Source organism: Stegostoma tigrinum, chromosome 10 (genome assembly GCF_030684315.1).
Source record: "Stegostoma tigrinum isolate sSteTig4 chromosome 10, sSteTig4.hap1, whole genome shotgun sequence".
NCBI lineage: Eukaryota > Metazoa > Chordata > Chondrichthyes > Orectolobiformes > Stegostomatidae > Stegostoma > Stegostoma tigrinum.
This window is the reverse complement of record NC_081363.1, coordinates 57526999-57543154: the sequence shown is the minus strand read 5'-3', so window position 1 is coordinate 57543154 and position 16156 is coordinate 57526999. Positions and strand designations below refer to the sequence as shown.

Genomic DNA, 16156 nt, shown 5'->3' with positions numbered 1-16156 from the left:
AGTCCTGTGAAAAAAATGAAACTGCTACCTTGACTCACTTTTTTAAAATCAAGATTTAATAATTAATTGAAGTTAAAATCCAGCAGGTGCTTTGGTGAGATTGGACTGTTAAATAGCATGCCAGCTCTTTAGGTTGTGTGAGTTGCTGGCATGACGAAGATTGCTGCCAGCATTCTCTTCAAATGTACAAAACTACAGAGGTTGCTTGGTCTGGTGTGGTCGAGACAAGCATCTCCTGGTTTGACTAAGAACGTCCAATAGTACACAAGATATAATTTTGCATGTTCGCAATTATTTGTTATAATCATTGGGTCAACAATGTTGTGGAAAATTTGACAGAGAGCAGATGTGACTAGATCACTATTGTAGCCACATTATATCATTTTCATGGAGATAGTAGTTCTCAACATAAATCTTTACAGACCCCCATATGCATCATGTTTTAGAAACCTTGCAGAAGGTATTTGGATTGCTTGGAATATCATGACTATGTTGCTATTCTGTTACAATTCTGCCAATTGAAGTGTTACTAACGATTGTTGCTGTATGAAAAATACCGAGCATCGAGTTCAAAATTTTCAAATAATAATCAATGTTGGTTCTAAAAGTAACGTGGTGAACTAAGTCGTAATAAAAACCAGAAGAACTGCGGACGCTGTAAATCAGGAACAAAACAAAGTTGCTGGAAAAGCTCAACTGGCAGCATCTGTGAAGGAGAAAACAGAGTTAACGTTTCGGGTCCGCTGACTCTCAGAACGGAACGTTCACAGATGCTGCCAGACCTGCTGAGCTTTTCCAGCAACTTTGTTTTTGTTGCGAACTAAGACATGTTATTAACACTTCATGCTTCAGCTTTTAGTTGCGTGGCATTGAAAACGTGAAGTCCAAGGTCGGGGGTGTGGCGGGGAGCGGACGATTAAAATGAGGGACCTCCTATAGCCGGTAGTCATTCTAGTGGTTTATATGCTGCAAGACGATCATCGAATGTGCTTCGGCCTCCCCTGTGCAGTTCCATCAGATTTTAATTTACCCTCTCTCCTGGCAATTGATCCAAATGCACCCTCACCAATCACACGACTCTTATCAGGTTCTGTAACCTTTCCAATGCTTATCGCGCTCTCTTTGCTTCTGCTGTCACTGCCTCCTTTGTATCTTACCCAGTTTGCTTTCAACCTTCGTTTCAGTCCCTCCCAACTTCAGTAGTCCCCGCCCTTGCTGATCTCATGCTTTACCCCGGTACCGTTTTCGTGTGAGCAGCGTGAGTGTTTCTTTAGTGCTTTTTAATTGACTCTGTTTCAACAACGAAGCAAAAATCGGAGAGGTCGGGATAGCCGTAAAACTTAAGTTAATTTTGTAATTATTGTCTGTAAATAACACAGCACAGTATAATTGTGAAAGGAGATATTTTTTTCCACAGTTAAAAATGACGATGAAAAGCCAGAGTTTGTTGCGAGAAGCCTTTCACCAGACAGTTGCCGGAGGGTCTGCGGGTGAGTCTGGAGTCATATTTAAAAGCACACACAATGTACATTTTGTTAGTGACTTGAGAAATTTGCAAAGGTATTTAAATACAGAATGTTTCAGCAACTGGTGAGCTGACGGGGAAATCAACGGCCTCCAAATGCGTTTGTAACATGTTTGAGCCATGTTGAACAGATCGGGGAGTAATTGTTGAATCTAGATGTCCTCATCGTAACTTGGGATAAACAAAGATTTCCCAAATTCCCTCATTTCCAAAATATACATATGTTAGTTTTTTTTCTTTATGACAAGTGCAAAGGCTCATCGTGGACACGTATTGAGGTCTTTGGATACCGATTCAGATCTGCCCTTGCTTGGAAAAGCCTTTGATAGTTGGTGTGTGCATTTTTAGTTCCGTGATTCGGAACTGAATTGACGCCCGTCCACGATTCAAGCTACTTCCAGGTTTAGAGGAAAACAACTATTCGCCTTCCAAATTGCAGTATGAATGAAGGTTTAGGGACGTGTTTAATTTCACGTAACTTTAGTTTGTAGAATCGGTAAATTTTCAGTTCGCAAGAAGTCCTCTACCACTATTCTTTGGAAGCACTGTCTTTAAATCTCCACTGACAGAGAATTTTGAACCACTCTTGTCTTACATATATTTTAAAACAATATTGATGAATTATTGTTCAGTCTGAAGTGACACATACCCTGTGTGCTGTCCATCCTCTGATGTGGAGGTGTTGGTGTTGGACTGAGGTGGACAGGGTCGGAAGAAATCACACGACACCAGGTCTATAGTCCAACAGATGTATTTGAAAACACAAGCTTTCAGACTGTTACTTCAGGTGTTGGTGAGAGAGGTCGTATCAGACACAGAAAGCTAAGTCTCAGCCACAGAGCAACAATGTTCTTTAGAATCTCCACTGGAAAGCCATTGTCGTTTCTGCCACAATGCAGACTCCACATAAAAAAAAATCCTGTGATGCCAGATTTGAGTAAGAGAGCTCACAAGCTGATATCCAGGAGAGTGTACACTCTAGAAAGTCCACCTACATGTTTAGAACAGTTAAATTACTTAGCAACATCCAACTCGGAACCAATCAAAATGAACTTATGGTTTACTCATCACCTGATTCTAATGGAGGCTGATACTGGTGCACCTGTAACAGTGATTGCTGAACCAGTTTTAAAAAGATTTGCTCTAGACTCCCACCCTTAGGTTTGCGCAAGACTGAGAATATTTACTTGAACCAATACAGATTAAAGGTATGGGTTCGCCTCTAGTCTCTTCTGGGAAGCAGTTGGTGCATTTAACAGTGATTGTAGTAAAAGGCTTGGGCCCAAGCTTGACGGGGCTGAACTGGTTGAGAAAGATTCACCTTGACAGTCTTAACATTTTTCAATTAGAAAAATGGCTGCTGGAGTGAAGCCCTAATTAAAGGCCTGAAGTCTTTCAGGAAGGTCTAGGGACTATCAAAAGAGTCAAGGCCACCTTACATGTTGACCAAGAGGCAATTCTGTGATTCTGCAAGGCCTGCCCAGTGCCCTTTGCCTTCTGTGGAAAAAGTCGAGGCAGTAATCTGGAGGCTGAAAAGTGAAGGAATCATCAAACCTGTAAAGTTTGTGGAATGAGTAATACCAGTCATAACAATTACGAAGCCTGATTGGTTTGCCTTTGTGGCAATTTTAAACAAATGACAAACTGCTTTTCACAGCTGGATACATACCCAATCCCTTGCATAGAGGGTTTGTGTGCAGAACAGGAGTAGGGTGGTGTGGGTTGTCTTTTACAAAGATGGATGTGAGCCAGGCATACCTGCAATTGGAATTGGATGAGTCCCACAAGTATGCCACAAATAATACCCATAACAGTTTTTACCAAAGTATCATCAGTCTGTACGCTTTTCCAGCAGACAATGTAGAATATTTTACCAGGTCTACTCTAGTTGTCATTTATCCGGATGCCATGGTAATAACCAGGAAGACCAATAAAGAACACTTGAAAAAACTTGTACATAGTGCTTAAATGTTTCTCCCTGGAAGGCTTCTGCCTTACAAGGGAAAAATTTGTGTCCAGGCACCCCAAGTGATCTACTTGGGCTACAGGGTCAACAAGACAGCATTACGCCTGCTGGAAGATAGTGAGGGCAATCAAAGGTGCCCCGGCTCCCATGTCTGTATTGGAGCTTAGGTCTTTCTCTGAATTAGTGAATTATTACTGAAAATTCATTTGTAGCCTCGTTTCTGTTTTGGCATCCTGACACTTGCGTTTGAAAAAGGGTCAGCCTTGGAAATGGTCACGTAAATAAGGAGTTGCCTTTAAGGAAGTGAAAAAGCAGAAAAAGTGTTGCTATACTACAATCTCAAGTGAGATGAGGTGCTGACATGCGATGCCACCCCACACAGTATCAGAAGCCCAACAGTGAGGAATGCCTGATCGCATAGCTTCCTGGACTTCGGCTGATACCAAACACAAATATGCCCAGATAGAGAAGGAGGGTTTGCTGGTTAGCTTTGGTGTGGGGGAGATTGTTCAATACCTTTTATAGACTTGCATTTCTAATAGAAATGGATCACAACCCCCGCTATGGATAATCAAAGAGGACGAGGCCATGCTGCCCACAGCTTCTGGTCAAATTCAGTAGTGGACCCTTCTTCTCAGTGCATACAATTACAAGTTTGCACACTGCCCTGGAGGCCAAGTTGCAAATGTGTCCTCCCTTGGAAGAGTCTTCTCTGCTCTGGTTTTAAACTTTCTGGACGCCCTTCCAGTCGCTGCTGATAATGACTGTGGATACAAAAAGATCCTGCCCAGACGAAACTAAAACAGCTGATGGTGATAAGGAAACAAAAGGGCCATCACAACCTGAATTATAACTTTTCTGGAGCTGGAAAGACCAGATCACCGTCGAGGACAGCATATTATTATGGGGAGCGAGGGTGATTGTCCCAAGGAAAGGGTCTACTGGGGTCATCCAGGGGTTTCAATAATGAAAATGTTGGCAAGCAGTTATGTCTGATGGCCAGGATACTGACACAGCCACATTGGTGGGGCAATGCCCAGTGTGCCAACAAGGACAAATTCCCGACAGCAGCACCCCAACATTCATGGGAACGGCTGTGTACACCCTGGACTTGGTTACTTTTAACTATACTAGTCCTTTCATAGGCTCAGTGTTCTTGGTCATTGTAAATGTCCAATCAAAGTAGCTGGACGTCTATAGAGTTCATTTATCAAATCAAGGGTGAAAATTGAAAAGCAGCGAGTATTGTTTGCAATACATGGACTCGTAGAAGTAGTGATCATGGACATTAGGACATCAATTACCAACAGGGATTTCAAGTATTTCCTAATTTTGAATAGCATTCAGCACATTTGGTGAGCTTCATAACATCCATTTGTCCAATGATCTGGTTAATTAATTAATGAGTGGCCATGGTGCAGATGCTCAACTGTTTGTGATGCCTTTGCAGTTGGCACAGGAATTGGTATATTAATGTTTAGTCAAATAACTTGTTTTTGTGTTGTTGACTGAGGAAGGATTCTTGAGCTGGCTATTGGAATAAAAGTGTTTTATGCTCCTTGAGTTTTTTTTTGTGCGATCTTGTGCTTCCAGATAAACCTCAGCTGCATTAAACATCTTTTCTAAAAGTTCATACTGGCTCTCTCTTGCTTTCTAAATGGTTCAACATATGCATGCTATTGGCAAGCTATAATTTTTTTTAATAAACTCAATTAACAAGTAGGAGAAATATTCATGGCGAGAAATGTAACTCTTGCACTTATGCCTGTTTTGGACTTGATAGCTCATTCTAAAGTGGTGTTATGGAACCACACTTGGCAATAAATGCATTCAATGTCCCTGCCATCCTCGGTGCTTCTTCCAAGTGGTGTCCATTATGGTGGAGTACATTGAGGTGGGAGGTGTTCACAGAATCAGTATCTGGTCGTCAACTTGGGGGTGAATGCGTGGGGTACAGTATATTGTAATTAGCAGGAGGCTTCCTTGCACATGTTTCACCTGATACCATGAGATTTTATGGGTTACAGTGTCAATGTTTAGGACACACAAGTCAACTTCTGCCTGACCTTTCCCTGTCTGATATTTGTGTGCCACTGGTGGACCTGTCCTACTGATGGGAGGAAAACAGTGATGTGGTGCTCGGACGCAGGTTTAATTCATGAGTGTAACCAACAGACAGTCTCAAAAAAAACTAGCTCTCTGATGAAGGGTCTAGGCCCGAAACATCAGCTGTTGTGCTCCTGAGATGCTGCTTGGCCTGCTGTGTTCATCCAGCTTCACACTTTGTTATCTTGGATTCTCCAGCATCTGCAGTTCCCATTATCTCTGAGACAGTCTCAGCCTGTTGTTTTGCTCGTCTGTGGGACAGATTTCCCCCGCCCCCTTCCCCGATTCTGGCATAAGTCCTAAAAGATTGGTGAGGAGGAGTTTGCAAAGTTAACAAGGCTGTTCTTGCCATTGATGTTTCTGGTGCCTATGTCAATGCTGATTAGTTTGTCCGATCTGTTCCTTTCTTTAGACTTTGTAGCAGTTTGATATAGTGAATTGGTTTACTAGGTCTTCTCAGAGCAGTTTTTTAAATTCGCTCTTGGGATGTGGGCATCTCTGGCCTGGCCCAATATTTGTTTGTCATTCCTGGTGGCCCTTGAGAATGTAGTAGTGAGGTGCCTTCTTGAATGGCTGTTGACCTGCAATGGCATTAGAGTGGGAATTCCAGGTTTTGACCCAGCAAAACTGAAGGACGGCAACATTTTTCCGAATCTGGGTGGTGAATGGCTTGAGGGGAACTTGAATTGGTGGTGTTCACATGAATCAGCTGCCATTGTATTCTGTAAGGTGGTAATGGGTTTGGAAGATGTTCTGTAAGGAGCCATAGTGATTTCTACAGTGCATCTTTGTAGATGGTATACTCTACTGTTACTGAGCATCTGTGGTAGAAGAAGGAGTGGATGCTGGTGGATGTGGTGACAATAAAGTGGGCTGTTTTGTCCTGGATGGTGTCAGATTTCTTGAGTGTTGCTGGAGCTGCACCCATCCAAGCAAGTGGGAAATATTTCATTGTACTCCTCCTGACTTGCGCCTTGTAGATGATGGACAGGCTTTGCAGAGTTGAGCTGAGTTGCTTGCTGCAGGACTCTTAGCTATTGTATTTATATGGTGAGTCCAATTGTGTTTCTGGTCAACAGTAATCCCAGGATGCTGATAGTGGGAGATTCAACGGTATCACCATTGAATGTCAGTGGATTGGTGACTAGATTGCCTCTTACTGTAAATGGTCATTGCCTAGAATTTGTGATGTGAATATTACTTTCTGCTTTTCAGATGAAGCCTGGATGTTGTCTAGATCTTGCTGCATTTGGACATGACATGCTCCAGCATCTAATGTATTGCAATCCTCAACATGCCATCCCATAGAGGGAAAGTTATTGATGAAGCAGCTGTATGCCCAGAACACAATGCAGTGGAACTTAGGGCTCTTGTAGCACAGTGGTAGTGTCTCTACCTTTTCAATCCAATTGTTCAAGTCTTGCAGGCTTCAGATTGTTATAACAATAGGTTGGCTCAAAAATATCTAAAAGGAAATGCTTCAGTTTTGCTTGACCCATAAACCACTACCTCATCAAAGTTAATCTTTCAAGATTTTGTCCCTCATTGATCCAATAAAAAATCTCTACAGCTAGAAGGACCATACACAATATCTCTTTGGAGTAAATATGAGTGAATAGATTGCTGCTGATTTTAGATCAACTGGAAGTTGATGCCATTTGTGATAGAAGGAAAGTAATAGGCGAAGAAAGGCATTTCAGATCGTTGATTTAAAGTAAAACTTACTCCCCTCCTATTTCACCATGTAAATAGTTTTCATCTGAACTGCTCTATGTAGGATTTTATTTGGGTTAATTGCTGTATGAAAAGAAGAAGATCATAGACTGTGTGTTTTAAATTCATCTTTTTACTTGCTTGACGACATGTACTCTTGCCCTTACAAAATTAATTTTTGAACAATTTTAATAAAAATATTTCCAGTGACCAAAGTCCTTTCATTTACAATGCTTAAATGTAGTGTCATCCTCTTTTGATTTAGCTATTTAACTTTTTTGAAGCTTTTAACAATCCCGCTACATCCAAATGCCTCGTACACTGATGGCAAAACATCAAACAATTTTTATTGTTCTCATGATACTCATTCATCTTGTGCTCCCATTTTTATGTTTTACTAGTTTTTGGAAACAAACTCCCACTGTTTGCAGTCATTGCTATCCTCTCAAATCTTTTCATGTGGATGGTATTTTGGAGCTTTGGGCAAGAAATGATGAGCATTGCTATCATAATGGGATTAAAAATAAAGACATTTTTGAAGGTTCACCATGACAGAGGAGAAACTGACAGATGCAATTATAGACTTAGTTCACTAAATGCTTAGCAGAATAAAGGCACATTAAATCACATGAAATCTATTTAACTTCAGAAACTGTAAAACAGAAGTTTAAAATTACAGAGAGTGAATTGGAAGGGAAAACTGTACATTTGAATAATGTAATTGAAATGGTGACCTTGATTTTCTTAAACTTGAAGTAGGTAAGCTGAAGTAGATTTTATCTTTTATGAGCATTTTCAAAAAGAGCGGAAGTGAGCCATTCAGACTTTCGCATCAGCTATTACTTTGTGCAAATGTTCCATGTTCCTTGATTCCCTTATATATTGAAAAATGTATCGATTTTGATTTGATGGCAATTATTGAGCACCCATATTTCTCTATGAGAGCCAATTCAAAAGGTTTACAACTCTGAATGAGAAAGTTCTTTTTCTTCCAGTTCTATACCTATGGGCAATAAATGTTAGCTGAGCCAGCAATGCCCTAGTCCTGTTAATGAATATGGATTTCATTTTCACAGACTGTAACTCCTAGTATTACAGCTCAGTGGGGCTGCGGGCTTGAAATTAAGCCCTCCTATTTCTTCAGTTGACATGAAAGTGAAAGATTATTTTTAAATGTGTAGAATTCCCTAATTTACCTGCCTTTTAGATTTAGGTTGACAGAAATTAAAGGACCAAGTTTCTAGGTTTAAAAATGATGGTTATTTGTTTAAAATAGATATTTATCTGTTTAGAAACTATGAACCATTGACATATAAGACTACTAGTTAAAATTCTAACTCCATTATAAACTCTCCCTTACACACACCTACAGAGAAACACAAAAATTAGTTATGAGCAAAGGGAATGTCTGAGAAAGTAGTGCAGTGGCCCCTGTCCACAGTTTGCTGAGATGATCCATTTGTTGATCAGGATGCGCATTCTTAGTCTTGTTTTTCTAAGCACTTTCACTTGTTTGCAGAAGGTATAAGATGACTGCTTCACAACTATAACGGTGTCCGACTTATTAAATGTAACACAAGGGGAAATAAACTGGCTATCTCAGACTTGAGATGTTTTATTCTTTGCAGTAAAAATCAGTCCTTGCACCTTTTTACGGATGTAGTGGCTTCTGGCTCAACCATTTATATCCCCAAGCTGTTCAGTTACCTGGGAGCCAGTCATACATTTCATGACAGGAAGAAGTCTTTGTTATTCATAACTGGTCACAGATTTGTTACCAGCCAAAGAACCATCTGTACACAGCCTCCTCGTTCCAGCCCGTCTCTAACTAGGCAATACCCCGCCACACACCTGCCCCGCCCCGCCCCGGTACATGAACCAACAGTTCTGTTTAGAATGGGTGTCAGGTAACTTGCTTTTAAAAATGCAGCAATCCTTCAACAATGTACTAGCTAAGGCAGCTCCCAGGGTAGTGGGCATGCACATCCATGAAGTGGTAATGTGATTCCAGATCATGTAAACAATTATGAAGTGGAAACACCTACTGTACATAAATTCCACAGCATTGTGATACAACCCTCTCAGTGCCACTTGTGTACAGTCAATAGCGCCCTGCACCTGGGGAAGTCACACATGTTGTTAAATCTAACTGTGTAAGCTGACCTCGTCAGAGAGGACTCAATGATCCAGTATGATGATGCACAGATAAGCATATGGACGTACATGGAATAGTGTAGGTTAGATGGGCTTGAGATTGGTATGACAGGTCGGCACAACGTCAAGGGCCGAAGGGCCTGTACTGTGCTGTAATGTTCTATGTTCTAGATGGCACCGGTCATTATCCTGATGCATTCATGTGTGTATAACACCAAGATCCCACAATGGTTTCCTGTCACTCCTGGGAAGGAACCAGTAGCATTGATGTTTAGCGTAGATGTCACTTTCACAGCCAGCTCGGATCCCAATCTAGTATCCAGCAGAATTCTGTCAGTGTGCTGGCATGTGTGGACACTGTGCCATTCTTATCTGCAGCAGTCAGGGCCAAAGAACCCCAGGCCTCTGGGTGGTCCTTCACGTGCGTGGCCTGCAGCCTCTTGGCCCTGTCGAAGAATGGGTGCTTGTTCACGTCAATTGACAGTTTCCACTTGTTGCCCCTGGAGTCTGCATAAAAATGATCTAAATGGTAACAGAAAGAGAACACGTGTTTCTTAAATGCCAGAATACTTACCAATAGCATACTCTGCAGATTAAGGATGAGGCTACATCTCCCCACAGTGAGATATGTTGTCCCTGGTGATAATGAGGGACATGTTTTACATCATCTGTCTGTCCATGCTGGCTCAACATGCCTCAGCTACTTAGTGAGGGCACCTTGGTGGCTGAAGGACAAGTATATGGCATCGAAAAGGAATGCTCTACTTCTCATTGCATTCATTACAGACCGTCGTTACACTGACATGGCAGATGATGAATTGATGTTTTGTGGCTTCCATAGCAAATTTTGAAATTATGCAAATTATGGCTTCCTTCAGCCAGCATTAGCCTTTACTGCTAACTTCTAAATTTTTGAGATAACCATGTTCAATTTGCAAGAACCAATGGCCTGTTGCAAATCCCCTTTGACAAGCATCTAATCTGTAAACACATTAATTCTGCATGCATAGCAAATTGTTTCTGAAATCTTTGCAAATTAAATATAGCTGATGTTTGCAAACAACTGCTTCATGCAAGATAATAAAATGTGAGGCTAGATGAACACAGCAGGCCAAGCAGCATCTCAGGAGCACAACTGCTTCATGCATTTGTTCCTCTACTGTCCTTGTATCCACTAAATGTGGATCCTGCACTTTCACCCGATTGAAGAAACACTGACTCCACCCATCCCTGGACATTGTCTAGTAGCATTTTGCCTTCACTTTCCATTGTCTAGAAGCAGGGAATGCAGCTTGTGATGGACTCTGCCAGCACTTGGCCTCAGCTTGTCACTAGCTACTCCTGTCTATGTACAACGGTGTTCCCTGACCTTTAAACCCCCAGCAGTGCAAATCAGTGTCATTCTACTTTTGGGGATCGTGTAGTAGTTAGCACTGCCGCCTCACACTGCCAGGGACCTGGGTTTGATTTTACCTTTGGGTCGCTGTGCAAACTCTACACAGACATTCTCCCCATATCTGCATGGATTTCTGTCAAGTGCTCCAGTTTGTTCCCACAGACCAAGTTAAGTGCATTGACCGTGCTAAATTACCTGTAGTTTCCAGGGATATGTAGGCTAAGTGGATTAGCCATTGTGAATGCAGGATTATGGCCATAGGGTGAGGGGCTGGGGCTGGATGGGATGTTCTTTGGAAATCCTACACTTGAGTTGTGAGTTTTTAAGCATTGACCCCTATCAAACCATAGTGGTCATGACTGTCGATTACACCTCTCCTGTGGTGCTGCTTTCCCACCTATGCTTGACCATTTCTCAACTTTATATTAACAATTTTCTCCATTATTATTTTCTCTTCATTCAGCATGCTGCTTTCTGTCCAAGCCATTGACTATTTCCTGTTCCCAATACAGCAGGAATCCCTGATAGCGCTGCTTGACTTTCAGTGAATAGATCTCCAGGAATGATTGTGGCCTAACCTCAATCGACTTCAAATGACTTCCCAACTGATCATTCACAAGCCACTGATATTTGTGCTGTTCCTCAACTGATGTACCGCTAATCCTTGGATTGATTGCATTGGACTTGCAGGACAGACCCAACCCACTCTCCAGACTGCAATGTAATAAAATTACTAACCCTGAATATCTTAAATAGTCAACTGAATGTGTCCATGCCTCTGCACAGCAATTAGACAATTCCCTTCACTTATTTCCCCAATACCGTCTGATTATTGACAGTCTCCTTAACTTGAACTGACATCTAATCTCCTTATATTCTGAGATATGGAAACTTAGTTGGGGCATGTTCAGTGCATTTGCTGTGTAAGCTGCTGGCACATGCTGTAGCTCTGATAGTGATGTATCAGTGTGCCATACAGCAAATGTCCAAATCCTTGACTGATCATTGCTGATAAACATGACAAACTGTCTGGCTTTGTCTGCACAAAGAGCCAAGGGAAGACAGAAGTACTGTGAGCCTGCAAGTTCTGAATGAATTGGCAAGGCAGAGATTCTGAGAGATCCAAGTAAGTGTACACCAGGAAAGTAAACTGAGGATCCAGAAAGTCACCATGTTCTAATGCTTAAGATGGGTTCCTGTCCCTGCAGTGGAAGGTGTTGGTGATCTCCAATATGCAGTTGTAAAGTGGGGAATTGTATTATAAGCGAGTCATAGATGTTCCATGACACAAGAAGAAGGTGCTTGACTGATAACAGTCTCCATGGACAAAGAATGCTGATAGTCACTTCCTCTGGAGCTTGCCTTGTTGTGTTGGGGAATGTTGGCCATGATAGATACTCTGAGAAGGCGCCGGTGAGTTGCAGCCACCAGGTACCCACTCTGAGTTTCATTTCGAGAATTGGCACTGTCTAGTTTATCTAAACTACAAACTGCATGTAAATGAGGTGAAATGGGGGTTAGAATGAGATATTAATGTATGCAAAAAGTTCCTCACTGCTCACTAGTGAGAATCTCATATACCCATAATGAGACTCTTTCTTTATCAACATCAAATCTGGTTTTACTGCACTCCTGTATATTTCCTAAGACACTTACCATTGTTCACGTGGTTTCAAGGAAAGGAAAAATCCCTGTTCCGGCGGTGGATAAAATGCATAATTGCAATTTCTGGAATACAATACCTCAATCTGCTGTGAATCATCAAATCAATCTGCTAAAAACTAACTGACTTCACAGCAAGTCTCCAGATTTAACTCAAAACCAGAAATTGCTGGAGGAGCTCAGCAAGCCTGGCAGCATTTGAGGAGAGAAGGCAGAGGCAACGTTTCAGGTCCTTCATCAGAACTGGTAGTAGCTAGGAAACAGTGGTATATATGTTGTAAATAGTGGCGGAAGTGGTTGTAAAGTGAGAGGATGGGTGGATTAAGTAATCCTTCCTCTCATTTGTCTCCTTCAAACCAACTTTTAGAAGAAATCTTGCTTTTGCTAGAATTTGCTAGATGTGCCTTTGTCAACTTTAAAAGAAATTCTGCAACTTAACCCAACTGCACCCATCTGAATTTGAGGGATTATTGAAAATTAACTGGGCACTCATTTTCTGGGCATGGTCAAAAATCACCTAAATTAAACATTCACATCTTTTGAGTTTTAATACATGGCAAATTTTGTTTACTTTGTTCCTTCTATTGTACGTATTCATAGGGGATGTCAGTGCATTGCAAATCAGTCTGCAGTTTTGTATGCATGAATGAACCAGATGAGATTTAACCCTAAAGAGAGTTAGTTGGGGGTCATTTAAAATTTTGAGTTCCCAAACAGAAGTTTTAGGAGACCATATCATGGCTTATTTTACAAGTGAAAAAAAATTAGGGAAAAAAGTTTTCAAAACCCTCTCCTTATGTAAAGATCAGAACAGTAAAATGATCCAGTTCAGTTGTTATTTGCAGCAGACATTGGGGACTCACGTATGGGAAGATCCATTTAAACAAGCTAAATTTGACTAAAGTGAAAAACACGATGAGAGTCCAAATCTAAGAAACAGAGTCAGATTCTAAACAAAATCAAACTTGGAAGGAAAAATGCAATGTCTGAAATTTATCTTTTAAGTTTCTAATACGTTTAGAAATAGCAAATTCTGTTAATCCAAAATATTAGAGCAGAATGCAAGAAAAGATTTTCGTAGGAAAAGAAAATTTAATTGTTGAAAAGTTAGTCTTTCAGTGGATAGGGCAGTTAAGATTTGAAGCTTGGAGAATCTAGCAAGTCAAAATGACCTGAGTTACTCTAATTACTTCTCAAGGGCACCAGTCTTGGACAATAAATGCTGGCCCAGTCAACGACTCCTACATCCTATGAATGAATTTTAAGAAGTTGTTTTCAAGTATTTTGGCCTCAGTCTATGTTCAGAACATGGAGCTGAAATAAAAACAGCAAGAGTCAGAGCAACTTAGCAGGTCTGGAAACATCCGTTGGGTAGAGAAACAATGTTAATCTTTCAAGTTACTTTTGTTCTGATTTGGATAATCTCAGAACAATTAGCTGAGGAAAAAGAAGAGCTTTTAAATCTGGAAAAGTGTAAAATATGGCTTGAATTTCAATCCCTTTTGCACTGGTGCACTTGGCTCCCCCATATTTGAGGGTGGGAATATTTGTGGAGACTCCTTCTCCAGAAAGTATAATTGTCCTCCACCAATCCTCACTTTTGGCACATGAGTGGTCCTGTGTTGTAGCTTCACCAGGTTGCCACTTCACTTTTAGGTATGTTTGGTCTGCTCCTGATATGCCATCCTGCACTTTCATTGGATCTGAGTTGACCTTCTGGTTTGATAGTCACGATAAAATGGGGGTATGCTATACTGAATTTGCAGTTTGAATTAGAGTCCATTCTTGTTGATGGCCCACAGTGCCTTTGGTATGTCCAGTGTTGAACTGCTATATCTGTTCAAAGTCTAACCCATTTAGTATGATTATAGTACCATACAATAATGATAGAGTTGTCTTCCATGTACTTCACCTCTCTCCACAAGAACTGTTCAGTAGATACCAAAGCATTATTGACAGCAGTTGGTGAGGATGAGATTAAGTATGTTTTCCCCTCCTGTCGGTTCCTTCACAACCTTCTGCAGACTGATGTGTCCTTCCAGACTGAACCATTCAATCACTAGTGGTTTTGCGAAGCCACTCTTGGTAATGGACATTGATGGCCCCATCCAAAGTATGTCCTGCATCCTAGCTGCTCTTGTTGTTTCCTCCAAATGGTGGCCAAATTGGAAAAGCACTTGTTCATAAGGGGAGGCATTGGTGGTGCATGGGAATCAGCAGAACGTTTCTTTTTCTATGTTTGATCTGATGCCAAAAGACTTCATGGTGTCCCAAATTAATGTTGAGAAGTCCTAGGGCTATACTCTACTCTGTACAAATGTGTTGCCACCTCTGCTAGGCCTGTCCTTTTTGCTAGGACAGGACAAAACCAGGATTTTTGTCTGGGACATTGTAGGTAAGGTCTGATTCCATGAGTATGTTTTGAGTTGTTTGCTTGGCTCTTTTGTGAGATAACTCTCAGGTTTGGCACTAGCTCTCAAATTCTTGTGGTATGGATTTCTGCAGTGTCAACAGGGCTGAGTTTTCTGTTGTTGTACAGGTGTCTAAGTTCATGCCAGCTGGACTACCTGGATTCATTTGTTTAGAGACATTTTAGAGGTTTGGCACGACTGGGTTGTTGAGCCACTTCGAAGGGCAATATGAGTGAATCGATGGATCTTTATGACACCTGACAATGGCCTCATATTCATCATTAGACTGTGTTAGTTTTTCAAATCCTATCATCTATCATGGCAGGATTTGTACCTAGGTAACTTAGTGCAGCAACAATAATACCTGACTGTTGCATCTGTAGTATTAGTTGCCTATTAAATGTTTAATCATTGTAGATATCAGGTTTTGTTACAGTAAAAGCCTTAGTATTTGAAATTTTGTGAGATTTCTTTCAAATGATTATTGGGAATTTACTAATTTTTACCACTTTTACTATTATGATGTAGCATATGATTGTGGTGTTAGGAGTCTGACAAAACTGAGCAAACAGGTTTTCTCAAAAATAGAACACATCAGGTTAGCTCAAATTGAATTAATCAAAAGAACTGTTAACAAAGTGAAAAATGAATATGCAAGAACAGTAAAGGGCTATTTTATGAAGAAGAAAATTAACGTTGAACAATGAAGGATGATTAAAAGAATGTCATCAAATTTGTTGGAACATCATGCCTTGTTAGCTGGATTTTTTTCCCCTCAACTTTACAACATTTTTAGCTGTAATTATGAAACAGTAAATGAGAGGCATCTGAGACTTTGGAAAAAGATGTGTGACAATATAAACTTCAGAACTTTAATAATTGCTTATGGACTGAAAAACTCAGCTATAACTCATCTTAGAATAAACTGTTTCCAGACCTAAAGGGACAAGAAATTAAAAGCAATTTGCCAATTATGAAAAATGAGTCAAAGCTACATGACAAACAGTTTCCTGGTACAGAGGAGGTAACAACTGGTGGATAACTGGCTGTCTTATGCCACAAGGATGAGTTATTGCCCTGCAGAGGAATTTTAAGAAGTTTAGGTTCGGACAGGAAGTGTTTTGAACTAACAGCTAAAACCAAATGTAACAAGGACCAGAAGGTTAGGAACAGCTGGCTTTCACTTCGATAAGAAAATAAGCTACAGACTTGATGACTTTACA

The 16156-nt window shown here is 40.8% G+C and overlaps 1 protein-coding gene across 9 annotated transcripts in view; it reads left to right on the top strand.

Annotated features, from left to right (window-relative positions):
* The first annotated feature begins 986 nt into the window (after nt 1-986).
* The window catches only part of slc25a21 (solute carrier family 25 member 21), a 477243-nt gene continuing 462073 nt past the window's right edge, over nt 987-16156 (top strand). For 5 of the 9 annotated variants that reach the window (XM_059649192.1, XM_048538456.2, XM_059649191.1 and 2 more), the window contains exons 1-2: nt 987-1087; nt 1418-1490. In XM_059649192.1, the coding sequence (XP_059505175.1) occupies nt 1055-1087; nt 1418-1490 (106 nt within the window). In that variant the 5' untranslated portion in view covers nt 987-1054. Of the gene's footprint in view, nt 1088-1201; nt 1322-1417; nt 1491-16156 lie in introns of those variants that run through there. The other 4 variants (XM_048538460.2, XM_048538457.2, XM_048538458.2 and 1 more) reach the window with 3 other exon arrangements.